The 26397-nt window shown below is 47.4% G+C and overlaps 1 protein-coding gene across 1 annotated transcript in view; it reads left to right on the forward strand.

Moving 5' to 3' along the window:
- Positions 1 to 781: 781 nt before the first annotated feature.
- TRIM71 (tripartite motif containing 71) overlaps positions 782 to 26397 on the forward strand; it is a 70017-nt gene continuing 44401 nt past the window's right edge. The window contains exon 1 of the mRNA XM_047741477.1: positions 782 to 1645. Coding sequence (XP_047597433.1) covers positions 791 to 1645 — 855 coding nt within the window. The 5' untranslated portion in view covers positions 782 to 790. The remainder of the gene's footprint in view (positions 1646 to 26397) is intronic.

Genomic DNA, 26397 nt, shown 5'->3' on the forward strand with positions numbered 1-26397 from the left:
CAGCCGCGGCCGGGCTAGGCGGCGCGCGGGAGAATCGAGGCGCGTGGGACGCGCGTGCGTACTACACGCGTGCGGCCGCGGCCGGGCCCCCAATAGCTGCAGCTGCGGCGGGGCCGACCGCCCTGCAGGGGAGGCCGCGCCCGGCTGTGCGCAAGCCCCGGGCGCTGCAAGCCGGGCCACCCAGGAGCCCCTGGCCGCCGCGTCATGCGGCGGGGCAGCCGGCGTCGCGCGGGGGGACACGGGCTTGGCGTCGCGCCGCTCCCGCCTTTACTAGTTTGGGGAGCTTTCCTCTCCCAAGACGAGACTAACTAAATCTGTTGAAAGAAGAGCAACGCACCAAATACTCGCGGAACCAAATTCTGCTTAACCCGCCGGGACTGGGATTGCACAGCAGACTCTACTTTGGGGGACTTACTCGGCTAGGGAGAACGACGCTCCAGCTGCTCCCGGGAGTCCTCTGACCTCCCTGCCCCCGCTCGCCCCTCGCTTGTCGGGACTTGTTCCGGCGCTCCGTCTTCGAAAGGCACGCAGCCTCCGCGTCCTCCGGGAGGAATCTGTGTCGCCTCTAGATAGTGGCATTTGATGCCCGCAGCGTCGGGGCTGGCAGCGCACGGGCCGGGCGCGACGAGGCCAAGCGGGCCGTGCCGCTCTGGAGCCGGCCCCCGGATCGCAGGCCCGATCAATGCATTTTTCTGAGTGAGTCGGCGGCTCCCCCACCCACCTCGGCGGTTTTCTTCTATCCTCCTCCTCTTCCTCTCTGGTCTCCTCCCTCCTCCGAGTCGGCTTGCAAATGGCTTCGTTCCCCGAGACCGACTTCCAGATCTGCCTGCTGTGCAAGGAGATGTGCGGCTCCCCGGCGCCGCTCTCCTCCAGCTCGTCTGCGTCGTCGTCGTCCTCGCAGACGTCCACGTCGTCCGGTGGCGGTGGCGGGGGTCCGGGGGCCGCGGCGCGCCGCCTACACGTCCTGCCCTGCCTGCATGCCTTCTGCCGCCCGTGCCTTGAAGCGCACCGGCTGCCGGCGGCGGGCGGCAGCGCGCCAGGAGAGCCACTCAAGCTGCGCTGTCCCGTGTGTGACCAGAAAGTAGTACTGGCCGAGGCGGCGGGCATGGATGCGCTTCCCTCGTCGGCCTTCCTGCTCAGCAACCTGCTCGACGCCGTGGTGGCCACTGCAGACGAGCCGCCGCCCAAGAACGGGCGTGCCGGAGCCCCGGCGGGCGCGGGCGGCCACAGCAACCACCGGCACCACGCGCACCACGCGCACCCGCGCGCGTCCGCCTCGGCTCCCGCGCCACTCCCGCCCGCGCCGCCACCGCCCGCGCCTTCCCGCTCTGCGCCCGGCGGTCCCGCCGCCTCTCCTTCCGCGCTACTGCTGCGTCGGCCTCACGGCTGCAGCTCCTGCGACGAGGGCAACGCGGCCTCGTCGCGCTGCCTGGACTGCCAGGAGCACCTGTGCGACAACTGCGTCCGCGCGCATCAGCGCGTGCGCCTCACTAAGGACCACTACATCGAGCGGGGCCCGCCAGGTCCCGCCGCCGCAGCCGCGGCGCAGCAACTCGGCCTCGGACCGCCCTTCCCTGGCGCGCCCTTCTCCATCCTGTCGGTGTTCCCCGAGCGCCTCGGCTTCTGCCAGCACCACGACGATGAGGTGAGTGCGCTGGGGGGCGGAGGCGGGGCGGGGGCTTGTGTCCACGGAGGACGCGCGTGCTTGCTCACCAAGGACCTCCGGACCGGTCCCAAAGCGGGGTGTGGCGGGATCCTTTCTGGATTTGTTGTTTTTCCATTGTCTACTTTGCAGTTGTTGCCACCAAGGAGGTCATTACCTGGGAAGTGTGTGTGCAGAAGTCTGGCTTTGGTGTGCTTGTTGCGAGGGACCGCGGAAGAGTTTCAAGACGCGGAGTCCGCTCTTTTCCGTATCGCAAATTGTGGCAACCGTTCTGTTCACTCAGCATGCGCGGGGAAAAGCTAGGGTTGTGTGTTGGGGGGGCGGGGGGGGGAAGCAAGTCACGGTGCGCGAGAACCCTTTCCCTTGATGGTTCTTTTTGAGAACACCCCTTCTTTATGGATTTTGATTTCCTCATTTCTCTGTTTGACAAAACGTGCAAACTGTTAAAGATGCGGGATGAAGGAGTATCTGTGTAGACGTGGCCCCCCGTACAGGCACACCACAGGCCTCCCGGAGTACTTAGTGCCCTCTTTGAGCATATTTTCTCATTTTTGTTTGTCATACTCGCAGATTGTGGGCTTTTGAATGTAGGGTATGAGCCCGGATGGAGATGGCTGTGTGGGTGTGCAGTGCGTGTGTCTGTGTAAACCTGGTTTCCACGTGCGCGCTTGCGAGAGGCAGAATAGGGGTACCTTGCCCATTGACCTCACCGAGTTGGGAGCCCCTTGGGCCGCTCACGCCTGCCCCGACTTCGATACCCTACAGGAACTGGTTTCCCTGGTGGGGGAAGTGTCTCCACCCCGCTCAGCCCGGGGCTCGACTTCCCGGGGAGAAAAACCAGACTCCTCTGCAACGGCTCGAACCCCGGGGGCGCAGGGTCCGTGGGCTGCACCGCAGGCTTTGGTTTTGAGTTCGCTTTTCTGGCTGTCGAATAAACCTTTTTTTCTTAATTCTTTACACCGTGTGAGACCTTCCACTTATCTGAGCCCAATACAGCAAGGGACCAAAAATTTCGAGGAGCCGGCTCTGCTGGGATGGTCGTTAATTTAAGCCATCTACCTGGAGACCCGTGAGATGTATGTGTAATACCTATGGTCTTGGAGGAAGAGCAGATGGCAGAGGCTTTAGAAATCCTAGTGGGAGTTGCTCTCTGCGAGTTGGAACGGGCGTGCTGGCACCGAGCAAGGCAGAGGCTTGCACAGCGCAGCCTTTTCTTCCATTGCTAACCTGTTATTTGGGGAGGAGGGCGGAGCTATCGCCTGATGGCCTTAAGTCGGCGTCTCCTATTGGAAAAAAGTTGAAATTCTAATCTACTTGTGGGCGCTGCATTTTAAGGTAACTTCTAGGTAATTAAGCTAGGGGGCATTCTTTTCCTAAGTTTTTAAGCTTTGGGTAGACTCATCTTAAAAGTTTCCACATTAGTAGGTCAATGTTTGTAGTCTGTTCTTTTCATCACTTTTAGAAAAATGAATGATTGAACTAAATACCTATCTTGAAGCCCAGGAATGAAAAGATGGAGTCAAATCACTTGAAGATTAGGGTCAAACTGGGGGGGGGGGCGGTGAAGGAAGGGAAAGAGCGTCTGAATCCGCCACAATTTCCTTTCTGGGAGGGGCCGTTGATTGAATTCTCCCTCCCAGCAATTGAGTTTAAATGTCAGGTTTTATTTATATTCCCAGTTAAAGATCCACATTCGTTTTATTTGGGCTAAAACAGAAGATGCTCAGTGTTGCCAGCCTTGTAAAAAAAAGTCTTATGCTTGTAAAACATTTATACACTTTTAAAATTATAAAACTATTCAAATGGTGTGAGAGAGTGTAAAGTGAGAAGTGAAGCTCCCCTCACCCTGGAGGTTCCTGGATGCCCTGAAGACTAACATTATAAGTCGTGCAATACCAGGTTGAGTGTTGGCAAAGACATTAAGATACTACATTGTTAAACTGAATATTCTCTGGAAAATGAAATTTTCTGTTTTGAGCAGAATTTTCCTTACCCTCAGTCATTCACTTAAAAGAAGAAAACTTGGAAATTAATTTTTAGACCTTTAATGCAGAGATCTGCATTTAGAAAGCTAGAAATTTTGATTTTTAAATGTGACAGACCAATGCTGCAAATAAAGGACCCAAGTGTTAGAGAAAGCACCAGGTTCATATAGTGGTCCCACTCACAAATTCTTTCTTCCTTTCTAAGAAAATGATCAGGAACCATTTGGGAATACTATTTTTTTAAAAAACCATGCCTCTGACTGGAAAATGAGCATGAAGGCTCTTTGGAGGGTGACTGTCTTCTGTTTGATTGTGAGACACAAATCTCTAAACCCACCTATTTTTCTGCATTCATAATCTACCTCGATTTTAAAATGTTCTTTACTGCATTGCCTTCTGTGTCAACAGGCTCCATTAAATAATTCAGGGTGCCCCTGCCTTACAGTGCTGCCACCTGACCTTGGAAAGGAGGCTGGGACCCTGTATGCCCCCATCCCCCGCCTTGATTTTTAGGGAGGGTGCCTCCAACAGTTGGACACCCAGGGATGCTCAGGCAGCCAGTAGGGTCTTTCTTTCTCCACCGCTTTCCTTAAGAATCCCCCTGGAAATGGCTCGTCAGGATTGACCAGGTGGTGTTTTGAGAACTTGTTTTAAAACGTAACTGCAAAACCTCAAGGGAATTGGGTTTTCCTACAGAATGGTAAAGGAATTGTGACTCACTTACAAAACGTAGGTGGGGTTTTTCGCTAATTTTGTGCCTTCGAATGCTCAGTTCAAAGGCCTGCTGGCGCCAGACTGGAAGGGCAGGCAGGCTGGGAAGTGCGGGGCCGCTGGCCGCGCGGCGGTCAAGACAGGCGGGGGCCCGGGAGGCGGAGGAGGTGGCGCCGCTGTGGGCCTCCGCCGCGACTGGGCCAGCCAGCCTCGGGCCGCCTTCGCTGTGCGGACGCTGCGGACGGTGGCCGCTGCTCTCCCCGCCGTGGCCGCTGCTCTCCCCGCCGTGGCCGCTGCTCTCCCCGCCGTGGCCGCTGCTCTCCCCGCCGTGGCCGCTGCTCTCCCCGCCGTGGCCGCTGCTCTCCCCGCCGTGGCCGCTCCTCTCCCCGCCGTGGCCGCTCCTCTCCCCACGGGCACCCGAGAAAGCGTCCTCTAGAAAGGGGTGTGCACATATTTTGAGCGAGGAGTTAAGTGCGTCTAGAGGCGTGCTGCTCCGGCTGCTTGAGGAGTGCCCTAATTGTGATGTATAGGAAGTGAGCCCTTTGCTGCCTTGGGAGGCGACCCTGGAAGCACAAATCTTGGGGTGGGGGCGGCCAGGGTGTGTGTGTTGCGTGTGGAAGGGCTGGGCATCAGCATTCTGTAAACGGCAGCAAGCAAAGTGGGATCTGAACGTGTTCTGTCCCCAGGAAAGGCCCTGTCACTAGCGATGGGCGGTGGGGGTGACACAGTTGCCATCTTGAACCGAGGGAAACATTGTAGCTCAGCCCACCAGCGATGGCAATATTGTTCCCAGTTAGGCATGGCCCGCGGGAGCGGAATTTCCTGAGTCTCCAAGATGGAAAATAGGGTGCGGGTGCTGATACAATTTGTATTTAGTCCCTGCGTTGTGCTTTTTTTAAGAAAAAAAAAAGGGGGGGGCTTCCTAGAAATATAAGTTATAGAATTCCAACCCAGTATGATCTGAATATTGACCCTTCCATCCTGGACTTGGGGTATTGTCTTTCCCCAGGAAACCACTCAAACCATTCTGAGGAGGGCTGTTTGCTGCCTTACAATAATTGGTTGTGGAATGAATTCTAGTATCTTATTTTGAATAAGTCATGGTGAATGGGGATATTACCAGTACTGGTACTAATATATTCTACATTCCTAAAGTCTAAGCTTCTTCAGGCATGTATCCCCAGTGTAAGCATATTTTTAAACTGCATGTGTATACTTTGTAAATTACAAAATGTATACCAAAAGACATTTTGTGAGGACAAGAGGGGAAAAAATGGATTTGTGCGTTCTAGTATTTCTGCACCCCATCTTCTTACATGGTTTGGTGGATATATGTCTGCTTAACACATTTCCTCTATTTGCCAGAAAACCAAAATTGCCATACATACCTTGGAAATAATTGGAGCTTGACGCTTTGAATCCGGTTCAGTGGGTAGATGTGCATAGATTGAAGTCTCTTGAATTAAGAAAATGCCTGATGAAGGTCTATGGGAGAGAAATGTTCATTATTGCTATCTTAATTCCGTAGCATTGAATGTAATCTATGGGTTTTTTAAGTTTGAGCTGAGGAATGTGCCCAGCCTTCTATTAAAGTGCATAGAGATGGATTTTATCAACATGGATCCCAGGGAAGGTGGGTCATGGCTAGTTTGGCAAGCCTGTGCTCATTAGGTTACCTCACAGGCATAATAAGCTCATCTAAAATGTGCTAGTCATATTTGAGGTCAGTGTGGTATCAGCAGTCTGGGGAACCATTTGTGACTGCTTTAGCGTCCCAAAAAGTAAACTACACTGGTTTTAGGGTTGCATAGACTTGCTTTTGGTCTGCAAAATTTTTGTTTCCAATGGTCAATTCTTGAGGGGGGGCAGTAAAGATATTTTAGGAAGAAAACAGGCACTTTCTCCCAGACTGCAGTTCTTCCATTGATACTACTATACATTCTTTATGATTCAGGTGCTTTCAAGTTAAATACTAGGACATGGAATAAAGAAATCCGGAAAATGTTTGAAGATAAGAATAAAACTCCCTTTATACATCCTAGTTCTCTCTCCCATTTTAGCTGTTATAAATGTTAGCGTCCTTTCAGCTTGAAGGACATGAAAACCAGCATTAAAATGTATAGTTTCCTAAAGCATTACTTAAAATGGAAACCACTTTCTTACACATAAAATTGTGAACATAGCTGTTCAGCTTTTTGTGTTGTCATTTGACAAACGTGGTACATACATAGAAAAGGAGTTAGCTTTTGAGGGAAGCTATACGTGAGGAGGTGAAATAGTTAAAAATGCCTTTGCTGGTTGAAGTAGTTTGCCAGGAAAAAAAGGGTTTATAAGTTTTTCTGATTAAAGCGAAGTTTTAATTTACCAAATAATCTATATCTCTAAAGTTTAACCCTCCCTCCCCTCCCCGATTTTATTTTCTCGTGCTAACTTGAAAGTCACATGGTTTCCTTAGTCTTGCGAGTTCTCTCAGTTCCTCACTCAGGCAGGGTTTATTTTAGATGCATTCATTCTTAGTGAATAAAAGACCATTTTGGTGTCATTCTTTGTGACACTTAAGCAAAAGGTTGAGAAGTATCCTACCACGCAGGCAGTTTCAAAGTAGTGTTCCCTCCCCCCAAACACTAACAAAAGAGTCAGGCTTGGCGCAGTAAGGCTGTTTTGGCCATCTCTGTTATTTTGCAAGAGAGCAAAAGAAAGATACTGATAAAGAATTACAGTTGCCTAAAGGGAGCAAGATGGCCACCCATTGCAGCCCACTCTTTTCCCCCTTTCTCTTGACCTTTCAAGCATTGTGACTGGAGAGAGGAAGCTTGATCCATCTTTCCTCTTCAGTTGATATGACCTCGTGCTTGTTCAGTACTAAATTATTCCTCTCCCTTTGAGATTTTGTCTATACCCACAAACCGAGTTGACTGAAACCAGATTGACTATTTTGACTGACAGGACTCCGGAAAAATTGGGGAGGAATGGGAGCTTGAATGCTGGCTATTTACATCCGAAACTCTTTGACTTAAACCTTGTTCCAGTGTAGTTCTTTCTCTTCAGATGCCATCTCCAGCTTCCCTGAAGGTAGAGTGTAGTGAAATGCCGGAGGATTCTAATTCCTGGGTTTCGTTTCCCATTGAAACCCAGCTGCAATTTTGGGAGATCCATATTTAATCTGAAGACTAAAGAACAATAATGTTTTGGTTTTGTCCTCCTTAATGTGAAGTTTCTATTCATCTCAGCCAGTGCCTTACCTGAGCATCAGGTCCCACCAAGCGGGTTCTTTTTTAAGTGAATCTGTTTAAATGATCCCAGTTTAATGACCAAAAAGCACCAAAAAATGGCAGCCAGTTGTAATTTGTTCAAAAGCATTTTTTCCACACAGATGGTCCTAAGGAAGTGATCATCTTTAGCGATAAAGTTACTGCTCTCAGTAATACATCAGCAAATGAAGTTATAAATACTGGGCTTCACCATGAAAAAGGGGTAATTCTCGATTGTGGTTTATCCACACAGGCTTCTGCAGAATAGCACATTCTGTCAACATTAATGGAATTTGAATGAAGCAGAGCTGGGTACACAAAAGAGAATGAAGTGGGTCAAGGTCAGTTGTGAAGAGTGAGGGCATTCTCTGTGGCTCTGACACCTTGTGAATTTTGAGGGCCCCTGAATGAGCTCTGGCCCCTGAGCTAGTGAGGAACCTGTGGGAATAGGACAAGAGGTCCTGTGCCCTCCTAAATATGTCAGCCACTATATCCTTTGGTTGTTACTTTTGGAAAGTTTAGCCTTAACCATTTGCAGTTTTTCTTGACCTGTTAGTCGGTTTGGGGAACTTTCATACTCTTTCTTTCATACTCTTTGACTAATTGGATAATCACGAAAATGCTTTTGTATTAAACAGTATATACACTTAGGGATGCCTGCCTGGCTCAGAGGAGCACGTGACTTCTTGATCTCAGGGTCATGAGCCCTACATTGGGTGTAGGATCACTTTAAAATATTTATTTACTGGGACGCCTGGGTGGCTCAGTTGGTTAAGCAGCTGCCTTTGGCTCAGGTCATGATCCCAGCGTCCTGGGATCGAGTCCCACATCGGGCTCCTTGCTCAGCGGGAGCCTGCTTCTCCATCTGCCTCTGCCTGCCACTCTGTCTGCCTGTGCTCACTCTGAAAAATAAATAAAATCTTTAAAAAAATATATTTACTTATTTAGATTTTATTTATTTATCTGACAGAGGTCACAAGTAGGCAGAGAGGCAGGCAGAGAGAGAGGAAGGGAAGCAGGCTCCCCATTGAGCAGAGAGCCCGACATGGGGCTCAATCCCAGGACCCTAGGATCAAGCCCTGAGCCAAAGGCAGAGGCTTTAACCGACTGAGCCACCCAGGTGCCCCTAAAATACTTATTTAAAAATATATATATATTTTTAAGATTTTATTTAAGTAATTTGTCAAGAGAAAGAGATTGAGAAGAGAGCACAAGCAGAGGGAGAAGCAGGCTCCCCATTGAGCAGGGAGCCCGATGTGGGGTTCAGTCCCAGCACCCTGGGATCATGACCTGAGCCGAAGGCAGATGCCTAATGACTGAGCCATCCAGGTGCCCCAAGTTTTATTTAACTAATTCCTACATCCAGCATGGGGCTCAAACTCATGACCCCGAGATGAAGAAGTTGCATGTTCTCCGACTGAGCCAGGTGCTCCTAAAATAAAAATCTTAAAAAAAAAAAAAAAAAAACAACCCAAAACTACACACTTAGATTTTGCTGCTAAATATGGTTCTGAGGACTACTTTGCATAGGTGTTACAGTGTTTTTAAAAATGAGAATTGGGGGGCACCTGGGTGGCTCAGTGGGTTAAAGCCTCTGCCTTCCACTCTGGTCATGAACTCAGGGTCCTGGACTCGAACCCTGCATCAGGGCTCTCTGCTCAGCAGGGAGCTTTCTTCCTCTTCTCTCTCTTTCTGCCTGCCTCTCTGCCTTCTTGTGATCTCTTTCTGTCAAATAAATAAATAAATAATCAATCTAAAACAAAACATGAGAATTGGGACTAACTGGCAGTCATCATTAGGGGGGGTTTAGCCCACATCCCCAAATTTGGGTCTGGGCTTCTGCCTCTCTTTGGGATCAAGGTCAGAGAGAGAGCTTTCTCTCTTAGGATCATCTGTAGGCTTGTACCAAAAATGCAGCCACAAGATGTGGACAAGTGTGGAGCAGAAAAATGGATATGGCAAAGATGGTTTTATTCATTTATTTAATAGAGTGAGTGAGCAAGAGAGAGGGAACACTCTCAAGCAGGGGGGCTGTGAGAGGGAGAAGCAGGCTTCCCGCCGAGCAGGGAGCCCAGTGCAGGGCTCCATCCCAGGACCCTGGGATCATGACCTGAGCTAAAGGCAGAGGCTTAACCCACTGAGCCACCCAGGCACCCCAAGATGGTTTTGATAGTAGTCCTATGGAAGGGTTTGTTTGGGTTGTGGTGATGAAGCTGTTTCTTCTGATGTTACAAAACTGCAGACTGAATGAGGTGCTGCCACTGGCGGGCTCTGGGATTGCTGGTGTGAAGTGTGTGGATGCTGGTTACTCAGACACATCTTTTCTCACAAGACAGAGCACATCTTTTCTCCCTCTGTCAGAGTCTAACCAGGGACTTACTGGGCTCAGTCCCTGCTTCCCTCTCCCCTCCCCGTATACCAGGGGTTTGAGGCTGAGAGACAACAACTCCGCAAGCAATATAACTGGAAATATAACATCCTAGTTGGGCCATTTCTTACAGCAGGCACCACGTGACTTGATTGATTCCATTTGAAACTTCATGAATATATGGGGAGGACATCAGACTGTAAAATGTGTCCGAAGTTAGCTTTGCTGTTCTATCAGTGCAGTGAATGTCGCCTACACCCAGCTCGCTGCTGACTCCTGCCAGCAGGTTGCACTTGTGGACATGCAGCCCCATCGCTGCATCCAGCCCTCGCCAGTTGAGTTGTGTGCTAACCAGGAGAGACTGCCATTTTTATTCCCAAATCTGTTCATGTCCATCGTACTTGGTGTAATCACACAGTTGAAGGAAAAATGAAATGTTCTGTGAAAAGTGATTTAGGAAAAATAGGAGGCCCTGGGGAAACCATAGAATAGCCCCCAATTCTTTCCCTCATGGAGCTTACACAGCCAATTTGGGATTGAGGGAATTGCTGCCCCCCTCAGTGGCCTTGATTTGGTTCTGACCCCTCAGTGGGGTTGTTGGGGGTACATGGAGAGGGCATCTGTGGATGGCTGCCTTCAGCTGTTTCCCTAGTGGGAACCACACTATCCAGCCTGTGATGGTTATATTCTTGAGTGGGAGCGGGGAGAAAGCTCAGTACAAGCTACAGGGCAGAGCTCCGCTTCCCCTCCCTCTCTTCAACCTTGAGGATGTCCAGAACAGCTCCCTTCTCCAACCACGTGCTTCGTCTGCAGTTTGTGCTGCCAGACCTCTGATTGAAGGAAAGTTTCATTTCTCCTAGTCTGGTTTTCCTATTTTGGCTTTTTGGTATTTGTTTTTGTTTACTGAAGTATAATCGACATATTGTAAAATTCACGTTTTTTAGTGTACAGTTCTGCCCATTTTGATGAGGTTATACAGTGTTATACAGTGTGTGAAAACTGTCACTGTCCAAATACAGAACTGTTTTCTCACTTTCCACGTGCCTCATCCTTCAGCCTCGGGTAGCATGGATCTGTTCTTCAGGCCTGTGGTTTTGTCTCATCGAGAACGTCAGAACATAGAATGATGCAGAGCTGAGAACTTTCAAGCCAGGTTTCTTCACTAGGCATCATGCGGTCCATCCACATGCTGTGGGTGTCCTCAGGTCCTCCCTTTTTATTGCCGTAGCTTTCCACTGTACAGGGTACGACACTGTAGACTGTCACAGGCTGAGGGGCACTTGTGTTTCCTGTTTTTGGCGGTTGTGAAGATTTCCTGCCCGGAATATGTGCAACGCTGCTTTGAGTGTTGGTGGTCCTTGGGCAGGAGTGCCCCTTCTGATCCCACAGGTTTATGGGTGACCTTGTGTGCCTTTGAGCCTCAGTTTCCCCATCACTCTACAGAGATTGTGACATTTGCGCTAGACTGCCTGGGCTGACTTTTGGAATCAAATGAAGTATTTTCTGTTAAAAAAAAAATTGGAATGTGCTCTGTACATAAATGTAAGTGAAGAAATTTGGAAGTATAAAATGAAGGAACTGGGTGCCTGGGTGGCTCAGTGGGTTAAGCCTCTGCCTTCTGCTCAGGTCATGGTCTCAGGGTCCTAGGATGGAGCCCTGCATCGGACTCTCTCCTCAGCAGGGAGCCTGTGCCCCAACCCCCACCCACCGCTGCTCTGCCTACTTGTGATCTCTCTCTCTCTCTCTCTCTCTCTGTGTCAAATAAATAAATAAATAAATAAATAAATAAATAAATAAATAAAATAAAAATAAATCTTTTTTAAATAATGAGGGAACTGATTCGGGCGGAGCCAGTGGAATCACTGCCTAAGTACCTGCTGGTCCTGCTCTTTATTTTTAGTAATCATTCAGAATCCCCCTCACCCTTTTAATTGAAGTGCAGTTTACACATTGTGTTACATTAGTTTCAGGTGTATAGCATGGCTATACATAGCCATATATAGCTGAAAATATAGCTACCATCTGTCATCATGCAACACTCAACACTACTACTGACATACTCCCTTTGCTGTACTTTTTTATTTGTTTAAAGATTGATTATTTATTTATTTGACACAGAGATCACAATTAGGCAGAGAGGCAGGGGGAAGCAGGGGATCAATCCTAGGATCCCGAGATCATGATGTGAGCCAAAGGCAGAGGCCTAATCTACTGAGCCACCCAGGCACCCAGTTCCTTCATTTTATACTTCCAAATTTCTTCACTGTACTTTTTATTCCTAGCATGCCATAACTGGATGCCTGTACCTTCTACTCCCCTTCACCATTTTCCCATGGTTTTTATTTCCTTTGCTTTTTGTTAGCTTTATCAGAGCTTTAGGGATTTAGAGGAATATTCTAAAAGGAAAATTTATTTTACCAGTGTATTTGGATTTTTTTAAAAAGCCACATGGGAGCAAATAAAAAAAAAAAAAGCCCTAGTCAGCTATAGGCCAACTCCAGTATCTGGAGCTTGGGAGGGAATCTTGAGAAGAATCCCCACATAGAATGGATGAACTAAGGTTTAAGAATGTCCCCTTTTAATGCAACTGAAGATTAGTAGGGGGAGAGGGTTTTTTTTTTTTTTTTTAAATATTTTATTTATTTATTTGACAGAGAGAGATCACAAGTAGACAGAGAGGCAGGCAGAGAGAGAGAGAGGGAAGCAGGCTCCCTGCTGAGCAGAGAGCCCGATGCGGGACTCGATCCCAGGACCCTGAGATCATGACCTGAGCCGAAGGCAGCGGCTTAACCCACTGAGCCACCCAGGCGCCCAAGGGGGAGAGGGTTTTTTAATGTTAGGATTTATTCTTGTTGATAACTGGAAACCAATTATGAAGGGGCAGCAAAATCTCTTCTAGCAAAAGAGATAGTGATTAATTCTAGACAACATTTGGGACTTGCCACAATAGCTAGTAATTTTGTAATTGTATTCATCCTTAAGTGTATAGTGAAATAAGTAGATGTGCCTTTATATGTAAGAACTGAAGTTACTACCTATTTTCATCTGCAGCATCTTCGCTTTACTCTTGGTTATTTGCTAGCTAAATTGTGTGTCAACATTGTTAATTACACAAATGTTAGTAACATACAAATACATGAAAAGAAAGGCACTATAAATATTTGGGCATATCAGACTGGTCTGAAGTTGAAAACAAAATTCCCTCTCAAGGAAGATTGGTGTTCATATTTGTTGTTTGTAGCATTCATATTCTCATTTTTTCCTTCCTTGATTGTGTAAGATCTACTGCAAAACCAAGCACAAAATCTGAATTTAGTGACAGCCTGCCCATTTCCTCAGTGCCTATTTTGTTCTAGCCCCATAGAACTTATTTTCAGGGGTTTTTTGTATGTTGGTCAGGGTGTAAAACCAGTTCTCCTTTACTCCACTCAGGAAGGTATGAAAAGCAACAAATGGGAATAAAATTAAGAAACCACGTGCAAGATCAGATTATGAAGATGAGGAGGGAGGGGATGTCTGGCTCTGGTTTAGGGGAAGAAATTGGGTTTCAGACTCTTGGGTTGGCTTTGTAACAGTTTTTTCTCATGTGACCTGATGGAGAGGGGTGTTTCATGGTGGGGGGCCCAGGATGTTAAGGTAAAACATTTCTCTGTGAGTTCAGCAGATAAGACAGAAGTCTACATAGCTAACTGGGAGGTCCCTGTCCTGCCCACCAGGCCCTTCTCATTTTAGTTCCTTGATTTGCAGGTAGCACTTGTAAGGGTTGTCCCTGTGTTGAGGGTCCTCACCAGCTCTTACTGTTAGAGGCCAGACAGGTTTACACTCAGTGAATTAAGGAACCCAAATGAATGACTGTATAATAAAAACTATGGAATATTGACAAACACTGGATGGGTGGGGGGGTGGGAGGGAAGTAACTTCCTTTTTAAAATTTATGTTCTTTTGGGGTGCCTAGGTGGTTTAATTGGCTTAGGTCACAATCTCAGGGTTGTGGGAACGAGCCTTGTGTCCTCCTGCATCGGGCTCTGTGCTTAGTGGCAGTCTGCTTGAGGATTTTTTCTCCCTCTCCCCTTCCCTCCTAGTTGTGCGCACACACTCTCTCTCTCAGATAAGTCAATCTTAAAAAAAATGTGTTCTTTTAACAACATTGAATTTTTTTTTTTAAATGTCACAGGGCTTGTCATTTGGGGTTGTAATTTTTCTGAGTATGTATATACCTGTATTTATTAGACTTTCATTCCTTCCTTCTTTACCATTCTCAGCTTGTAGTTGCTGAACGAATGGAAAAATAGAGATTTTCCTCAGAGCGGCCTTGTATTCTGCTGCCAGGAAGCAATTTGGGCCAGTTACTTCTGATTTCACTATAAGTAGTACATGAATGTATCCATGTTGTGATTATCCGTAAGGTTGTTTTTTTTTTTTTTTTTTTTTTTTTAACATTTTATTATTTGAGAGAGAAGCGAACTAAGAGCTGAGCATGGGGAGAGGCAGCGGGAGAAGTACACTTCCCCTGAGCAGGAAGCCCAAACACGGGGCTTCATCCAGGGACCCTGAGATCATGACCTGAGCTGAAGGCAGACGCTTAGCCGACTGAGCCACCCAGGCACCCTGTTAAATTTTTTAAAAATATATGCCCAGTCCTACTTCTTTCCTAAGTGTGTCATCCGGGTTTCGGTGCATTTTCTTCCAAATCCTTTTAACATCCATTCACACACACGTGGGCCTATAGAAAGGTAGTCATATAATATGTTGACATTTTCCTGTACTGACTTGTTGGTCATTAGTGCTCTGAACTTGGTGTTCTTAGTGTGAAATTTATTTATCTGGATTTTTTCTGCATTTGGCTGTTGGCTTCACTGTGCACGTCCTTGTGTCTCTGTTACTTCTAGAAAATCCTCCATCCCCGCCAAGAATTGCTAAGACCTGAGAGGTGCATTTGAAATGTTAATTTGCTCCTGAGAGCCGCTTCCCACCGGTCACATTTCCTTCCTGCCCCACCATTCCTTGTTGCCATCAATCTAATGGGAGAGAAATGGCTTGTCCTGTTGTTTTACTTTGCATTTCCGCGATTACTCTTAGGCGAGCATCTTTTCATATGTTTATTAGCTATTTGTGTTTCCTCCCTGAATTGCTTTGGTTCCTGGGCTTATCTCTCCTGGGTTTTTTTTTTTTTTTTTTTAAAGATTTTATTTATCTATGTGACAGAGAGAGATCACAAGTAGGCAGAGAGGCAGGCAGAGAGAGAGGGGGAAGCAGGCTCCCTGCAGAGCAGAGAGCCTGATGCGGGGCTCGATCCCAGGACCCTGAGATCATGACCTGAGCCGAAGGCAGAGGCTTAACCCACTGAGCCACCCAGGTGCCCCTCTTCTGGGTTTAAAAAAAAAAAAAAAAACAATTTGTGGGTATCTTGGATAAACCAGAGTAGTAGCTGTCTGCAGAGGATTTCTCCGAGTCCACGTTTGCCTCAGTTTTGTTTAGCTCTGTAGACATTTTACATTTTTGTGTGGTTGGCTATTGTCTTTTACTTTGCTTACATTTTGTGTCTCTAATCCAGCTTTAGAATATATTCTTGATATATCATATGAGGCGGGATTTACACAAATGAGAGTACTGTCCTGTTAGCAAATACTTTTATTCCCCGCTCCCCCCTTTTTTCCCCTGAACCTCACATTTGTGGAAACCTTTCTGTTGGCTGGGGGTAAAGAGTGGGTATGTTATGGCTATTATAACTGACTTGCAGTTTGTACTGGTTGAGTGTTCGTGCTTTGTAGCCACGTATACCAGTGATATCTTTTTTTTTTTTTTTAAGATTTTTTTTTTATTTTATTTGACAGATAGAGATCACAAGTAGGCAGAGAGGCAGGCAGAGAGAGAGAGGAGGAAGCAGGCTCCCTGCCGAGCAGAGAGCCTGATGCGGGGCTCGATCCCAGGACCCTGGGATCATGACCTGAGCCCAAGGCAGAGGCTTTAATCCACTGAGCCACCCAGGCGCCCCTACCAGTGATATCTTAAAAGTCTCTTGGATGGGGCGCCTGGGTGGCTCAGTGGGTTAAGCCTCTGCCTTCAGCTCAGGTCATGATCTCAGGGTTCTGGGATCGAGTCCCACATCAGGCTCTCTGCTCACAGGGAGCCTGCTTCCCCCTCTCTCTCTGCCTGCCTCTCTGCCTACTTGTGATCTCTCTATGTCAAATAAGTTAAAAAAAAAAAAAAAAGTCTCTTGGATGTGCTCTGTTGTCTCTCTTAAGGGGCTAAAAAAAAAAGAGAACTGGTTAATTCCACTCCCCAAGTGTAACTACTGACAGTTTGGATTATATCATTAGTCATTATTTCTTAGGCCTGTGCAGTATTTTCTTTATGGCTGTATCATTTAATTAATGATAATCACAAATGATAAAGTTGTTTTAAGTGTCATTTGTCTGTATACTGTTTGATAGTTCCACATTCTGCTTTTTTTTTTAACATCTAGTAATACACCTGGTGCATCCATGTATGAGGAAAAAATATACAGGTCATTTAATCATCTTTACTGAGGTTTAGTTTAGTCACTTTCAAACATGCTGGTTTCAAGCACACATTTTGATGAGTTTTAACAAATTTATACACCACCATCAAGACAACATTTCTGCCATCCCGGAAAGTTCTCGTGCTGTGGTAGCTTTTAGTGCTAATCTCTGGAGAATTTGGCCTGCTGCTTTGGTCATGGGTCTTGATGATATACGGAAATTAGAGTAAACCCTATGACTTTGTATGTGAGTGACTCTCTGATGATGGAAAGTTGCTAGGTCTGATGCCTTGGTTTATTGCTGATTCAAGATAGCTGTAAAACTACCTAAAATCCTTAACCTCTGAGGCCTCTGAAGACCCATATTCCTTCCCTCTTTTCTCTTTTAAACCTTAGCTATTCCAGGGCCACAATGCAATTGGCCAGGCCACATTGTTTTCCAATGAGCAGATGCCTGCTGGGAGGCAGATTCCTCAAGGATTGCTTGGAAAACATGGAAGTGAATTCCGTCCAGTCAACATACTTGGAGCTTTGAGCATCTGCCTTGTGCCTGGCTCAGCCGGGTGTTTGAGGATACAAAGGGCCAGAACAGAGGTTGCCTTCTGGGGACCCTTACATCACTATAAAGGGGAATAGAATTACGGGGGATTTCAAGTACCGTGGTGAATAATGTACATGTAAAAATACTAAATTAATTTTGGTTAGGTATTACGCTTTTAAAATGTTTTTATGCTTTAAAAAAAATTTAATTCCAAGGGCTCAAAAAGGATATGCGGTGAAGTCTTAATGACACAGTGGCAGCTTCTGTGTTCTTCCAGAGGGAGTGTTATAGGGGAGCTAACTGCTCTCTTGTCCTCGGAGTCTAGGCTCTTCGTAGTGAACACTTGTTTAAAGATTTTATTTATTTGGGGCAGAGAGAGAGAAGCAAACACAAGAGCCAGGCGAAAGGAGAGGCAGAGGAAAGGGGAGAAGGTGACTCCCTGCTGAGCAGGGAGCCCAGCGTGGGGCTCAGTCCCAGGACCCCCAGATCATGACCAGACCCAATAGCAGACACTCACCAACTGAGCCACCCAGGTGCCCTGTAGTGAACACTTCTAAGAAAGTTCATGGCTTTTCCAGGCCTGCCAGGTCAGTTGGAGGTGACAGATTGGTGGCTTCCATTTCCAAAGACTGCCTTCGAGAAAAAAAGAAAATTGGTTCTGAGCTTCCTGGAGAACTTAAATGTAGAAGGGAAATCTCACTTGGGGGGTGAGGGTAGTTCATGGACCAGTTATTTATCATTCAGAACTGCCTTCCATTGGATGACCTGTGACCCCCAAACCCGAGCACTTTGCAGTCGGTTTTAGACAGTTTCCCTTGTGCAGAACGATTCAGTCTTCAGTTTAGAGTGTTGATTATTTGAGTGTTGTTTTGGGGGAGGGGTCCCTAATAGCCTGACACTACAAGATTCATAGTCTGTTTCTCTGTTTCCTCCTGTCTAGCGCGGTCTCTAGCCCCCAGTGAGAACGGAGTCTGTTGGAAGGGGAGGTAGTCCTGATATGGAGCTGAGTAGGAGTTGGACACTGTGGAGACTGGTTGTAAGGCTTGAAAGTACACTATCACAAAGGGGTTTGGGGGGTTTCCCTTCGGTGGTACCCAGGTAGAGGGGAGGAGGACCACTTGTGCTTCAGTAAGAAAGACCTGGGAGCCTTTTGAGGAGCAGCTGGGCATTTGAAAAACTTGGAAGCACTTTGCTGAGGAATCCATTGGTGATTAGAACTTTATCTGCAAAGCAAATGTTCAACCAGTGTTTACGGAGTTCATTCATACTGGCTCCGGGGAGCTGAAGGGCCCCATTTAAAACCTTTGGTTGGTTGGTGAAAGGCGACTTTTCATGGGAATACAGTCACCCTTGGAAACACCTCTGCCCTCAGAGCAAAGGAGAATCTTGCTGTTATGTAAGTCTGTCCCAAAACTCCTTTGAAAGCCCAAGTGTCCTCTCCCTTTGAAGCTGTCTGAAGACCCCATCCACTGTGCTGCCTACAGAAGTGGGTGCTCCAGCACGTGGAGGGAGAAAAGGTTGCTTTCCTCGGTTCCTATTCCCCGCCTACTCTCTACATCCAAAGGTCTTTTTCGCTGGGAATCTCTGATTGTGGAATCTGCTAGGAATCCTCATCTCTGGTGATGCAGGAGCTGTAGTTTAAAAAACAAGCCAACGAAATCCACCTTCTATGTTTTGAAGGGTAGTAAAATGTTTGCATTGGTTACAGTAAAAGCCAGTACATAGCATGAATACAAAGAAGACCCTGAAGATAAAGTTAATAATTACATTCAGAGGTTTGGGCTTGTTTCCTTTAGAGATTTTTCTCTCTTGACCTTTACTCCATCAGGGTTAGAGACTTAGCCCCTGAATCGAATTCCGTGTTTATAGGGTCCACTTTTAATACTTGCCCTAGACTCTTAACTTGGTCCTTGTTTCTCTGGCAGGACACTGGAGGAGTGGGCTTCTAGAGCCCCTTGCTGGTGGCGGTTTTTTCCGTCCAGGTTTGTTTGGCTACCACCCCACCCCCCATGCTTGGGCAGCAGGAATTCCTCCCCGGGTTCTTTGTTCCTCCTGAAGGGCGGGAATGGCTGCCTCCTGGAATGTTGATCGCCTAGGCTTGAGTGGCTAGCACCATTGAAGCCTTGTGTCTCTGCTCCTAGGGAGTTCTCAGGGCTCAAATGGGGGTGGGGATGGGGGTCCACCTCCTGGCCCGGTCACTCCTGATGGATTAAATGAGCCAGTTTTTGTCCTAATCACAAACTAAAGACTAGCCCCCCTCCCCAATTAAAAAAACAAAACACAAAAGACCCCATGCTAAGCCAGTGAAGAGTTCTCTTAAAATTTGAGGTTTAGCTCACCTAACTGGGACCCTCAGGCCTCACCAGGAAGCCTCCTGACCAGATTGCCAGCAGTTGCTCTGGCCCAGCCCCTCAGAATGACCAATTCATAAATAGTAAAGATTTTTTTTTAGTATGAGTCTATTCCATGGAACATTTGGGACATACGTACACTAGATACTGTTGTCTGTCTGAAATTAAGTGGACAGTGGTGTATTTTATATGGCAGTTCTACTTCTGACACTCCTTTTAAAGTTACCAGGAGGGGCTGAAATTCCCAGCCAGAAAGCCTCCTCCCTACAGGATCCCTCCCTTTCTGCATTTGGATCCTACAAACCCTTGGTGCAGGGTTCCTCATAGGGGACAGCAGTTTGTCACACAGTTTGATACACAGTACCTAGAACAGAACCTCTGTGATTCCCCTGCCCCTATCCCTATAGGTCCTGGCCAAGAATGGGGGGTGGGAAGGAGATGGCTGCAAAAGTCTCACCTGGGAAACCAAGGGAGGAAGGTCTTCCTGAGGTCTTAGTGCCCCCCATAGACCAGTGTGTTTATGAGAGTTCACAGTAAGGACCGCCCCCCACCACCACCACCACAACCATTTCACTGTCTGTCTGCAGGGGTATGGGCAGTAGTGTAGGGAGAGTAGTTAGTAGTTCCTGGGTTTCCTAGAAGAAGATTTTAGGGTACAGGTTTTGGGAATTTGCTCCACATACCATGGAGGCATCCCACTTGGTACTGGGCACCTGTATGTATCTACTTTGCTCCAGCATGATAGTTTGTCCCTGTACATCTCAGCAGGGATTTCCACAGCTTAAGAAGAAGGTAAGGTCAGGAAGCAGGTCATACACTGTGTGCTCGAACCTCTGCTTAGGGCTGCTCAGAAGGGGAGAATTTATAGGTGCCACTACTCTGGATTTGCTGCCAGGGAAACAGTTGGCCTTCAAACGGATGGTTCAACAATGACATAATTGTATAGTGTTGCTTATTTTGCTTTGACTGCCAGGAAGCTCTGAGCCAAACTTCATGGTCTCAGTCCAGAGAGTCTCATGGACATGTATCTCCTCTCTTGACTCAAGCTTGTTTCTGCATGCTACTGGCTTTCTTTGTAAGCTGCTGATCTTAGATTTGGATAAGAGTTGCTGAAATAAATTTCAGTAAAAATTGAGTGAAAGATGAGGGCATTGTAAAGTGCCCAGGATAGGGCCAGTGTTTGATCCAGTAAATCTGGCTGATGAGTATATAAGAGAATTAAGCCATTGTACCGGTGTAGTACTTGTCAAATGCGTAATCCACCAGAATGCTCTATCCCTCCCTGGGCAGAGTTCAGACCCCAGCTGAGGAGTTGCTAGAATGTGCTTTGGCGAGCTGCTGGGGCAGCAGGACAACAAAGCCCCCATCTGTAGGAATCAAAGCAATTTGAGAAACCCCAGGGTTAGTCCTGTCTCTGAGCAGAGGCCTGGCTACATCTTCTGACCCAAGTCCCCACACCACCCCCTCCCGGGAACCCTCTGCAATTTGGTAGAGCTTGAAACCCCTTCTAGAGGGGTGGGAGGAAGTGGCTAATCCCCACTTCCTTCCCTGGGAGTTTTATGGGCCTCTGGGAGCCTGCCTTACACTGGCCTTAATGGCCATAAATGACCCTCTCCCAGGGCAGGGGCCAGGCCCCTATGAATCTTTACCCAGACTCTAGCCATTTAGGTGGTTAATAAATGCTTTTTGTTGGTGATGCCCTTGGTCTTCTGTAATTGGGAGGTGGGGTGGGAAGTTTTGTGGGATTACTAGGGTGGTGACTTGAGCTGGAGGCCTAGTGAGTGAGTAAGTGTTCCCTGGGTGCTGGAGCTAGGTTGGACTGAACTTGTAGGGCATGGTGGTCCTACAGGGGTGGGGCTTCATTCTCCTGCGGGACATTCTTGCTGCTGCCTGCAGTCCCCCAGATCTGGCCTGCAGGGTGGGAGAGTAGGGAGAGATGTGCTGGTAATCCCACCCTGTTTCCTGTGTGTCATTCACCAGAGTTTCAGGATAGCAGTAAGCTTAATTTTTATTTTACTTTTAATTTTTAAAGTAAACTTAATTTTTGAGGAACAGCAATAACAAACATTTGGGGTTGCCCAGGTCTTGGGACAGGTTTACAGAGAGGCCAGGATATCTGTCAAATTGGAATGGATGCTGGGGCGCGCACAGCACATTTAACCTTGATTAGCTGCAAAAAAGTTCTGGGAAGGAAATCTCTGGGCAGGCATCACCTCTCCTGCTAGCAGGTCCCTCTTTTCCCCTCCCCACTAATCCCCTGCCTCCCTTCTGCGGGGTTTTAATTAACTGTGTTTAATCTTCCCGAGAAGCTTCCCGCCAGCCTGCTTATCCCATTACCTGCTGGGTTTTCTGTTCCAGTCCAGCCTACTACAAGGAACATTCTCATTCTCAGAACAGCTCTTCTCCCAGGGCCCCTTAGACCCTCCCTGAATCTCTCCTGTCTTGCTGCTTTCTAGGAAGATGCAGAGCAGGTCCAGAAATCAGCTAGAAAGCAACCAGGGTGTAGGCAAGGGTTCACTTGGGCCCTCCTGCCCTCCCTCTTTTGTGGAGGATCTCTGTGAATCCTCCTAGATTTAATGTTAATAAGTCCAGATAGTGCACTTAAAAAAAAAGATTTTATTTATTTATTTGACAGACAGAGATCACAAGCAGGCGGAGAGGCAGGCAGAGAAAGAGAGAGGGGAAGCAGGCGCCCCGCCAAGCAGAGAGCCCGATGTGGGGTTCCATCCCAGGTCCCTGGGATCATGACTGGAGCCAAAGGCAGAGGCTTTAACCCACTGAGGCACCCGGGCGCCCCTGGATGGCACACTTTTTAAAAATTATTTTTTATTTTTTTAAGACTTTATCTGTCAGAGAGCATGAGCACACAAGTGGGGGGAGCAGCAGGCAGAGGCAGAAGCAGGCTCCCCGCTGAGCTGGGAGCCTGATGCGGGGCTCTCTGATGGAGGACCCTGGGATCACCTGAGCAGAAGGCAGACGTTTAACCAACTGAGTCACCCAGGTGTCCCCCAGATAATGCACTTTTTCTGTTAGGGACTCAAGGTGCCTGGCAGTGAAATAAGGGGGGAGAAGCACCCTAAAGTATGAGAATAGAAATATTTTCTGAAAGTATTTTATGCAAAAAGCATTTTTAGTAGATTGCCCACCATGACTGCGAGTGAGCCTTTTGCTTTTTCCTCTTTTTATTCTCTTTTCTATCCGTGTTTAAACCAGCCTTTCCCTATTTAACAGCAAAGGGGGGGCGTTGCTTATCCCTGGGGCTCCCTATCTCATAGAGATCCTGGTGCTTTAAAACTGGGGTGGGGCTCAGATTTGCATTTTAAACCAACGCCTCAGGGGTCTAATGCAGGTAGCCCCTTGGAGAAATAAATTTTTAAATGTTGCCCCAGGAGAGGGGATTTAAGGTCACAGCAGTCCCTGAGCACAGTGCTTTGTTTTTTTTTGGCTTTTTGTTTTTGTTGGCATTTTAACCCCCCCCCCAGTTGTCAATCATAAATTATCTATATTTCCCTTATCTTGTCCCAGTGATTGCACCTGAGTCGGTTACACCTGTTTATTATCAGATGGCCTGATTTAAAGAGATCCTTGATTGTAATCATGCTTTAACTTGTTACTATTTGGTGTTTATTCATCTTCAAGCCATAACAGCACCCCCTCCCCTCAGCCTCTTTGAAAAAGAGGGTTAAAGAGCACATAATATTTCTAAGAAATAAGGTTCTGTCTCCAGAGTTCTCAAATCTCAATGCTGTTGGGAAGAAAATACAGTTTGGACGGGTTAATGAAGACAGTAACTTCCGAGGGGCTTGAGTGGGAGTGGCACTCCCACAGTCCTTACATGCGGAGCAGACAAAAAGCACCTGGAACTAGGTTAGCCGCTCTGGGACTGGATCGCTCTGGCACATGGTGCCAAATTCCGCATGCCCACACAGCTGACGAGTGCAAGGCTGCATCCCTTGCCAGGTCTTCATATTGGTCCTGCTGCCAGTTGCCGTCTCCTCCATGTAAATAGAGCCTTTTTTTGGGAGCTACCTGGAGCTTCCCACATACTGGTCTTCCCACATGGGCAAGGAGCCCATGGGGCCTGTGGGAGGTTGCTGGAGGATCTTAGGGCAGCTCTTGGGAGAGGGGAAGGGTGGCCCTTCCTCTCTATATGTGACTAGTGTAGATGCAGCTTAACTTTCATTTGGCTCAAGAAATAATCCCTTTTTGGCGCTATGCAGTTTTATTCTCCCTTGGAAATTTTATGTTAATATTGTGCTATATCCCAGTAATTTTTATTTCTTATCTCTGTGTTGAAGGTACTTGAAAGTATCTTGAAAGTCATGAAAGACTGAGTAAATAAGCTTTCTCCCTCTTAAGCCCTCTGTCTAGTTGTTTCATAAAAATGTTTTACAGGGGCACCTGGGTGGCTCAGTGGGTTAAAGCCTCTGCCTTCAGCTCAGGTCATGATCCCAGGGTCCTGGGATCGAGCCCCGCATCGGGCTCTCTGCTCGGCAGGGAGCCTGCTTCCTTCTCTCTCTCTGCCTGCCTCTCTGCCTGCTTGTGATCTCTGTCTGTCAAATTAAAAAAAAAAAAAAAAATTAAAAATAAATAAATAAATAAATAAATTAAAAAAAAAGTTTTACAGTGGCGAGGGCCATCTTGAATTAATCTACCCACCCTCTCCTGCAGCAGCCTTTGGCAAGTGCAGGGAGGTATGTTCCTTCCCTAGGATCCCTTTCATTTTGAATACTGTATTAGAACAGTGGCTGCTGTGCCGGGGAAAAGGGAGTACCATAATTTGAAGATGAAGCTGAGATGTTGGGCTTGTGGCTGTGTCCTCGAGACCCCCAGGGCTGCTCCTCAGTGCCCAGGGTGAGTCCTGCTTCCTGGGGAGAAACACAGGAGACGGGGAACTAGACCCACAAAAGCCTCACAAAGATGTAGGAATCCCTAGAGGCAAAGAGGATGGAAGTGGAAAGCAGCTGCTCCTCGCACGGCTGCTTCTCAGGTCTGCCCACATCTTTCATCTGGCCAGGCAGCTCCTGCTGCCCTACCAGGGTGGTGGTTTTCCCTCCTGCCTCTTTCCTTCCTTTTTAAGTCTTCCCCATAAAGCAGTTAGCTTTTTCATAAATCAGCATTTATGTGTTTGGCACACTCTAGCAGGTTTGTAAGGGAGTTGTTCAGGGTTACTCACAGGAACAAACCTTTCCTTACAGCAGTGGGCACTAGGTAACCGAGCATTATATGAGGTTATAAACCAATTGTCTGGATTGTGGATTAATAATGTTAATGTGCCTTTGAGAGAATAAAGCACCTTGGGCTCTTTCAAGAGGTTTCTGGGTCATATTGCCTACCCGCTACGTGACCTGGGCAACACTTCCGGTTTCCACCATCTGTAAAGTGGAGACACGACTTTGGCTCATTAGGTTGCGCTTTAGAAATGTGATGATGCAGGGAAGCCTTCAGCCCAGTGCCTGACCTCCTGTATCTGTCCAGTTGGCAAGTGTACATCAAGGATCTGTTGTGAGCAGTGTTGCTCTCAAATGCCGCCCCTTCCTTGTGTGACAAATGAATGTGCTGACAACCAAACAGATTGGCTTAGGGTCTGCCCCCTCCCATCCTGGCCTCCCTGGCTCTGGTTGCTCTCCGTATGGGGTTTTGTCCTTCCTTTGTAGTTGCGATAGGACATAGGGTAGAAGCAATGTGTTTGGGTGTACTTTATATGAGTAGCAGAGAGCGAGTGCCACTTACTCTGTGACCTTGTGCGAGGTAGTGGATCTCTGTGTTGGTTTCCCTATTTGTTAAATAGTGATGATGATAGGTGCATTCCTATGTGCACAAATCTGTAATGTTTGCCTTTTGACAGTTGTGCACCTCAGGGTAAGGTGTGTTTCTCTGCCCCTTTCTACAGGAGGGAGGAATCCTGCCAAGGGAGTTCCACAAGGTCAGGCCCATAAACTTTATCATCATTACTCCAGAAGTCAGCTGGTCTGCTCACTTCTGTCCCTGATAACGCTCATCTACCCTGCAGGGATGGGCGCCTGAGTCCTGGGAAGGTTTCTCCGAAGAAACAAGGAGATGGTTTTTGCTGATTCTCTGCCCTCTCTTCATCATTTTCTATTTCTAAATAATTTGCTCATTTCATCAGTCCTTTTGGGAAGGGAGGCTCTTTCCCGTTGCCAGGCAGTTCTTAAATACTGGTGTCCTCTTCCTTTTTGCCCCTTAGCCACCACTAGTGGTAGGCTGAATGAAATGTAGGGCAGTGGCCAAACCAAGGTGCTCATGAGAGGAGCAACTGGGACTCAAGGTTGCAGGAAAACCCCGAGCCAGGTTAGGGCTCCTACCCTTCCTTGCTAGTCTACATCATGTCCCACTGGAGATGCCAGGGCCCTACTGAACATGGGGTGCACATCCCTGCCTCCAGTCAGAGCTCCCTACAGCCACAGTGTCTGGGTTTGGGAGAGGGTTAAGATGCTTTTTAAAAATTTTCAAGGACGGGGCACCTGGGTGGCTCAGTGGGTTAAAGCCTCTGCCTTCGGCTCAGGTCATGATCCCAGGGTCCTGGGATCGAGCCCCGCATCGGACTCTCTGTTCAGCAGGGAGCCTGCTTCCTCCTCTCTCTCTCTGCCTGCCTCTCTGCCTACTTGTGATCTCTGTCTGTCAAATAAAATAAATAAAAATCTTAAAAAAAAATTTTTTTTCAAGGACTCTCCTGTTTTAAGAATTGGTATACTAGTGATCCTGGCCCTGGGAAGTCAGAGGGAGCCTTAAGCAGAGATCTGGGGAAAGGGGGTAGGTGGTGAGCCTGATATGTGCCATTTAAATTTAAAAGCTGTATATTAGAAAATAGACATCCATTTGGATGGACAAGATCAGAAGGAACCAGCTCTAAATCCTGGTGGTTAAACATGTTTTTATAGGGAAGGCAGAGTTGAGTCTTTTTACCTGCCTTAGATTATAAACTTGGTATTGTGATCCTCTCCCACCACAACTAATTTGTAAACAGCTGGTTGGAGTCAGGAGCCTGGAAGGAGCTAGAGGGC

The sequence above is a fragment of the Lutra lutra genome, chromosome 1 (assembly GCF_902655055.1).
Source record: "Lutra lutra chromosome 1, mLutLut1.2, whole genome shotgun sequence".
Lineage (NCBI taxonomy): Eukaryota > Metazoa > Chordata > Mammalia > Carnivora > Mustelidae > Lutra > Lutra lutra.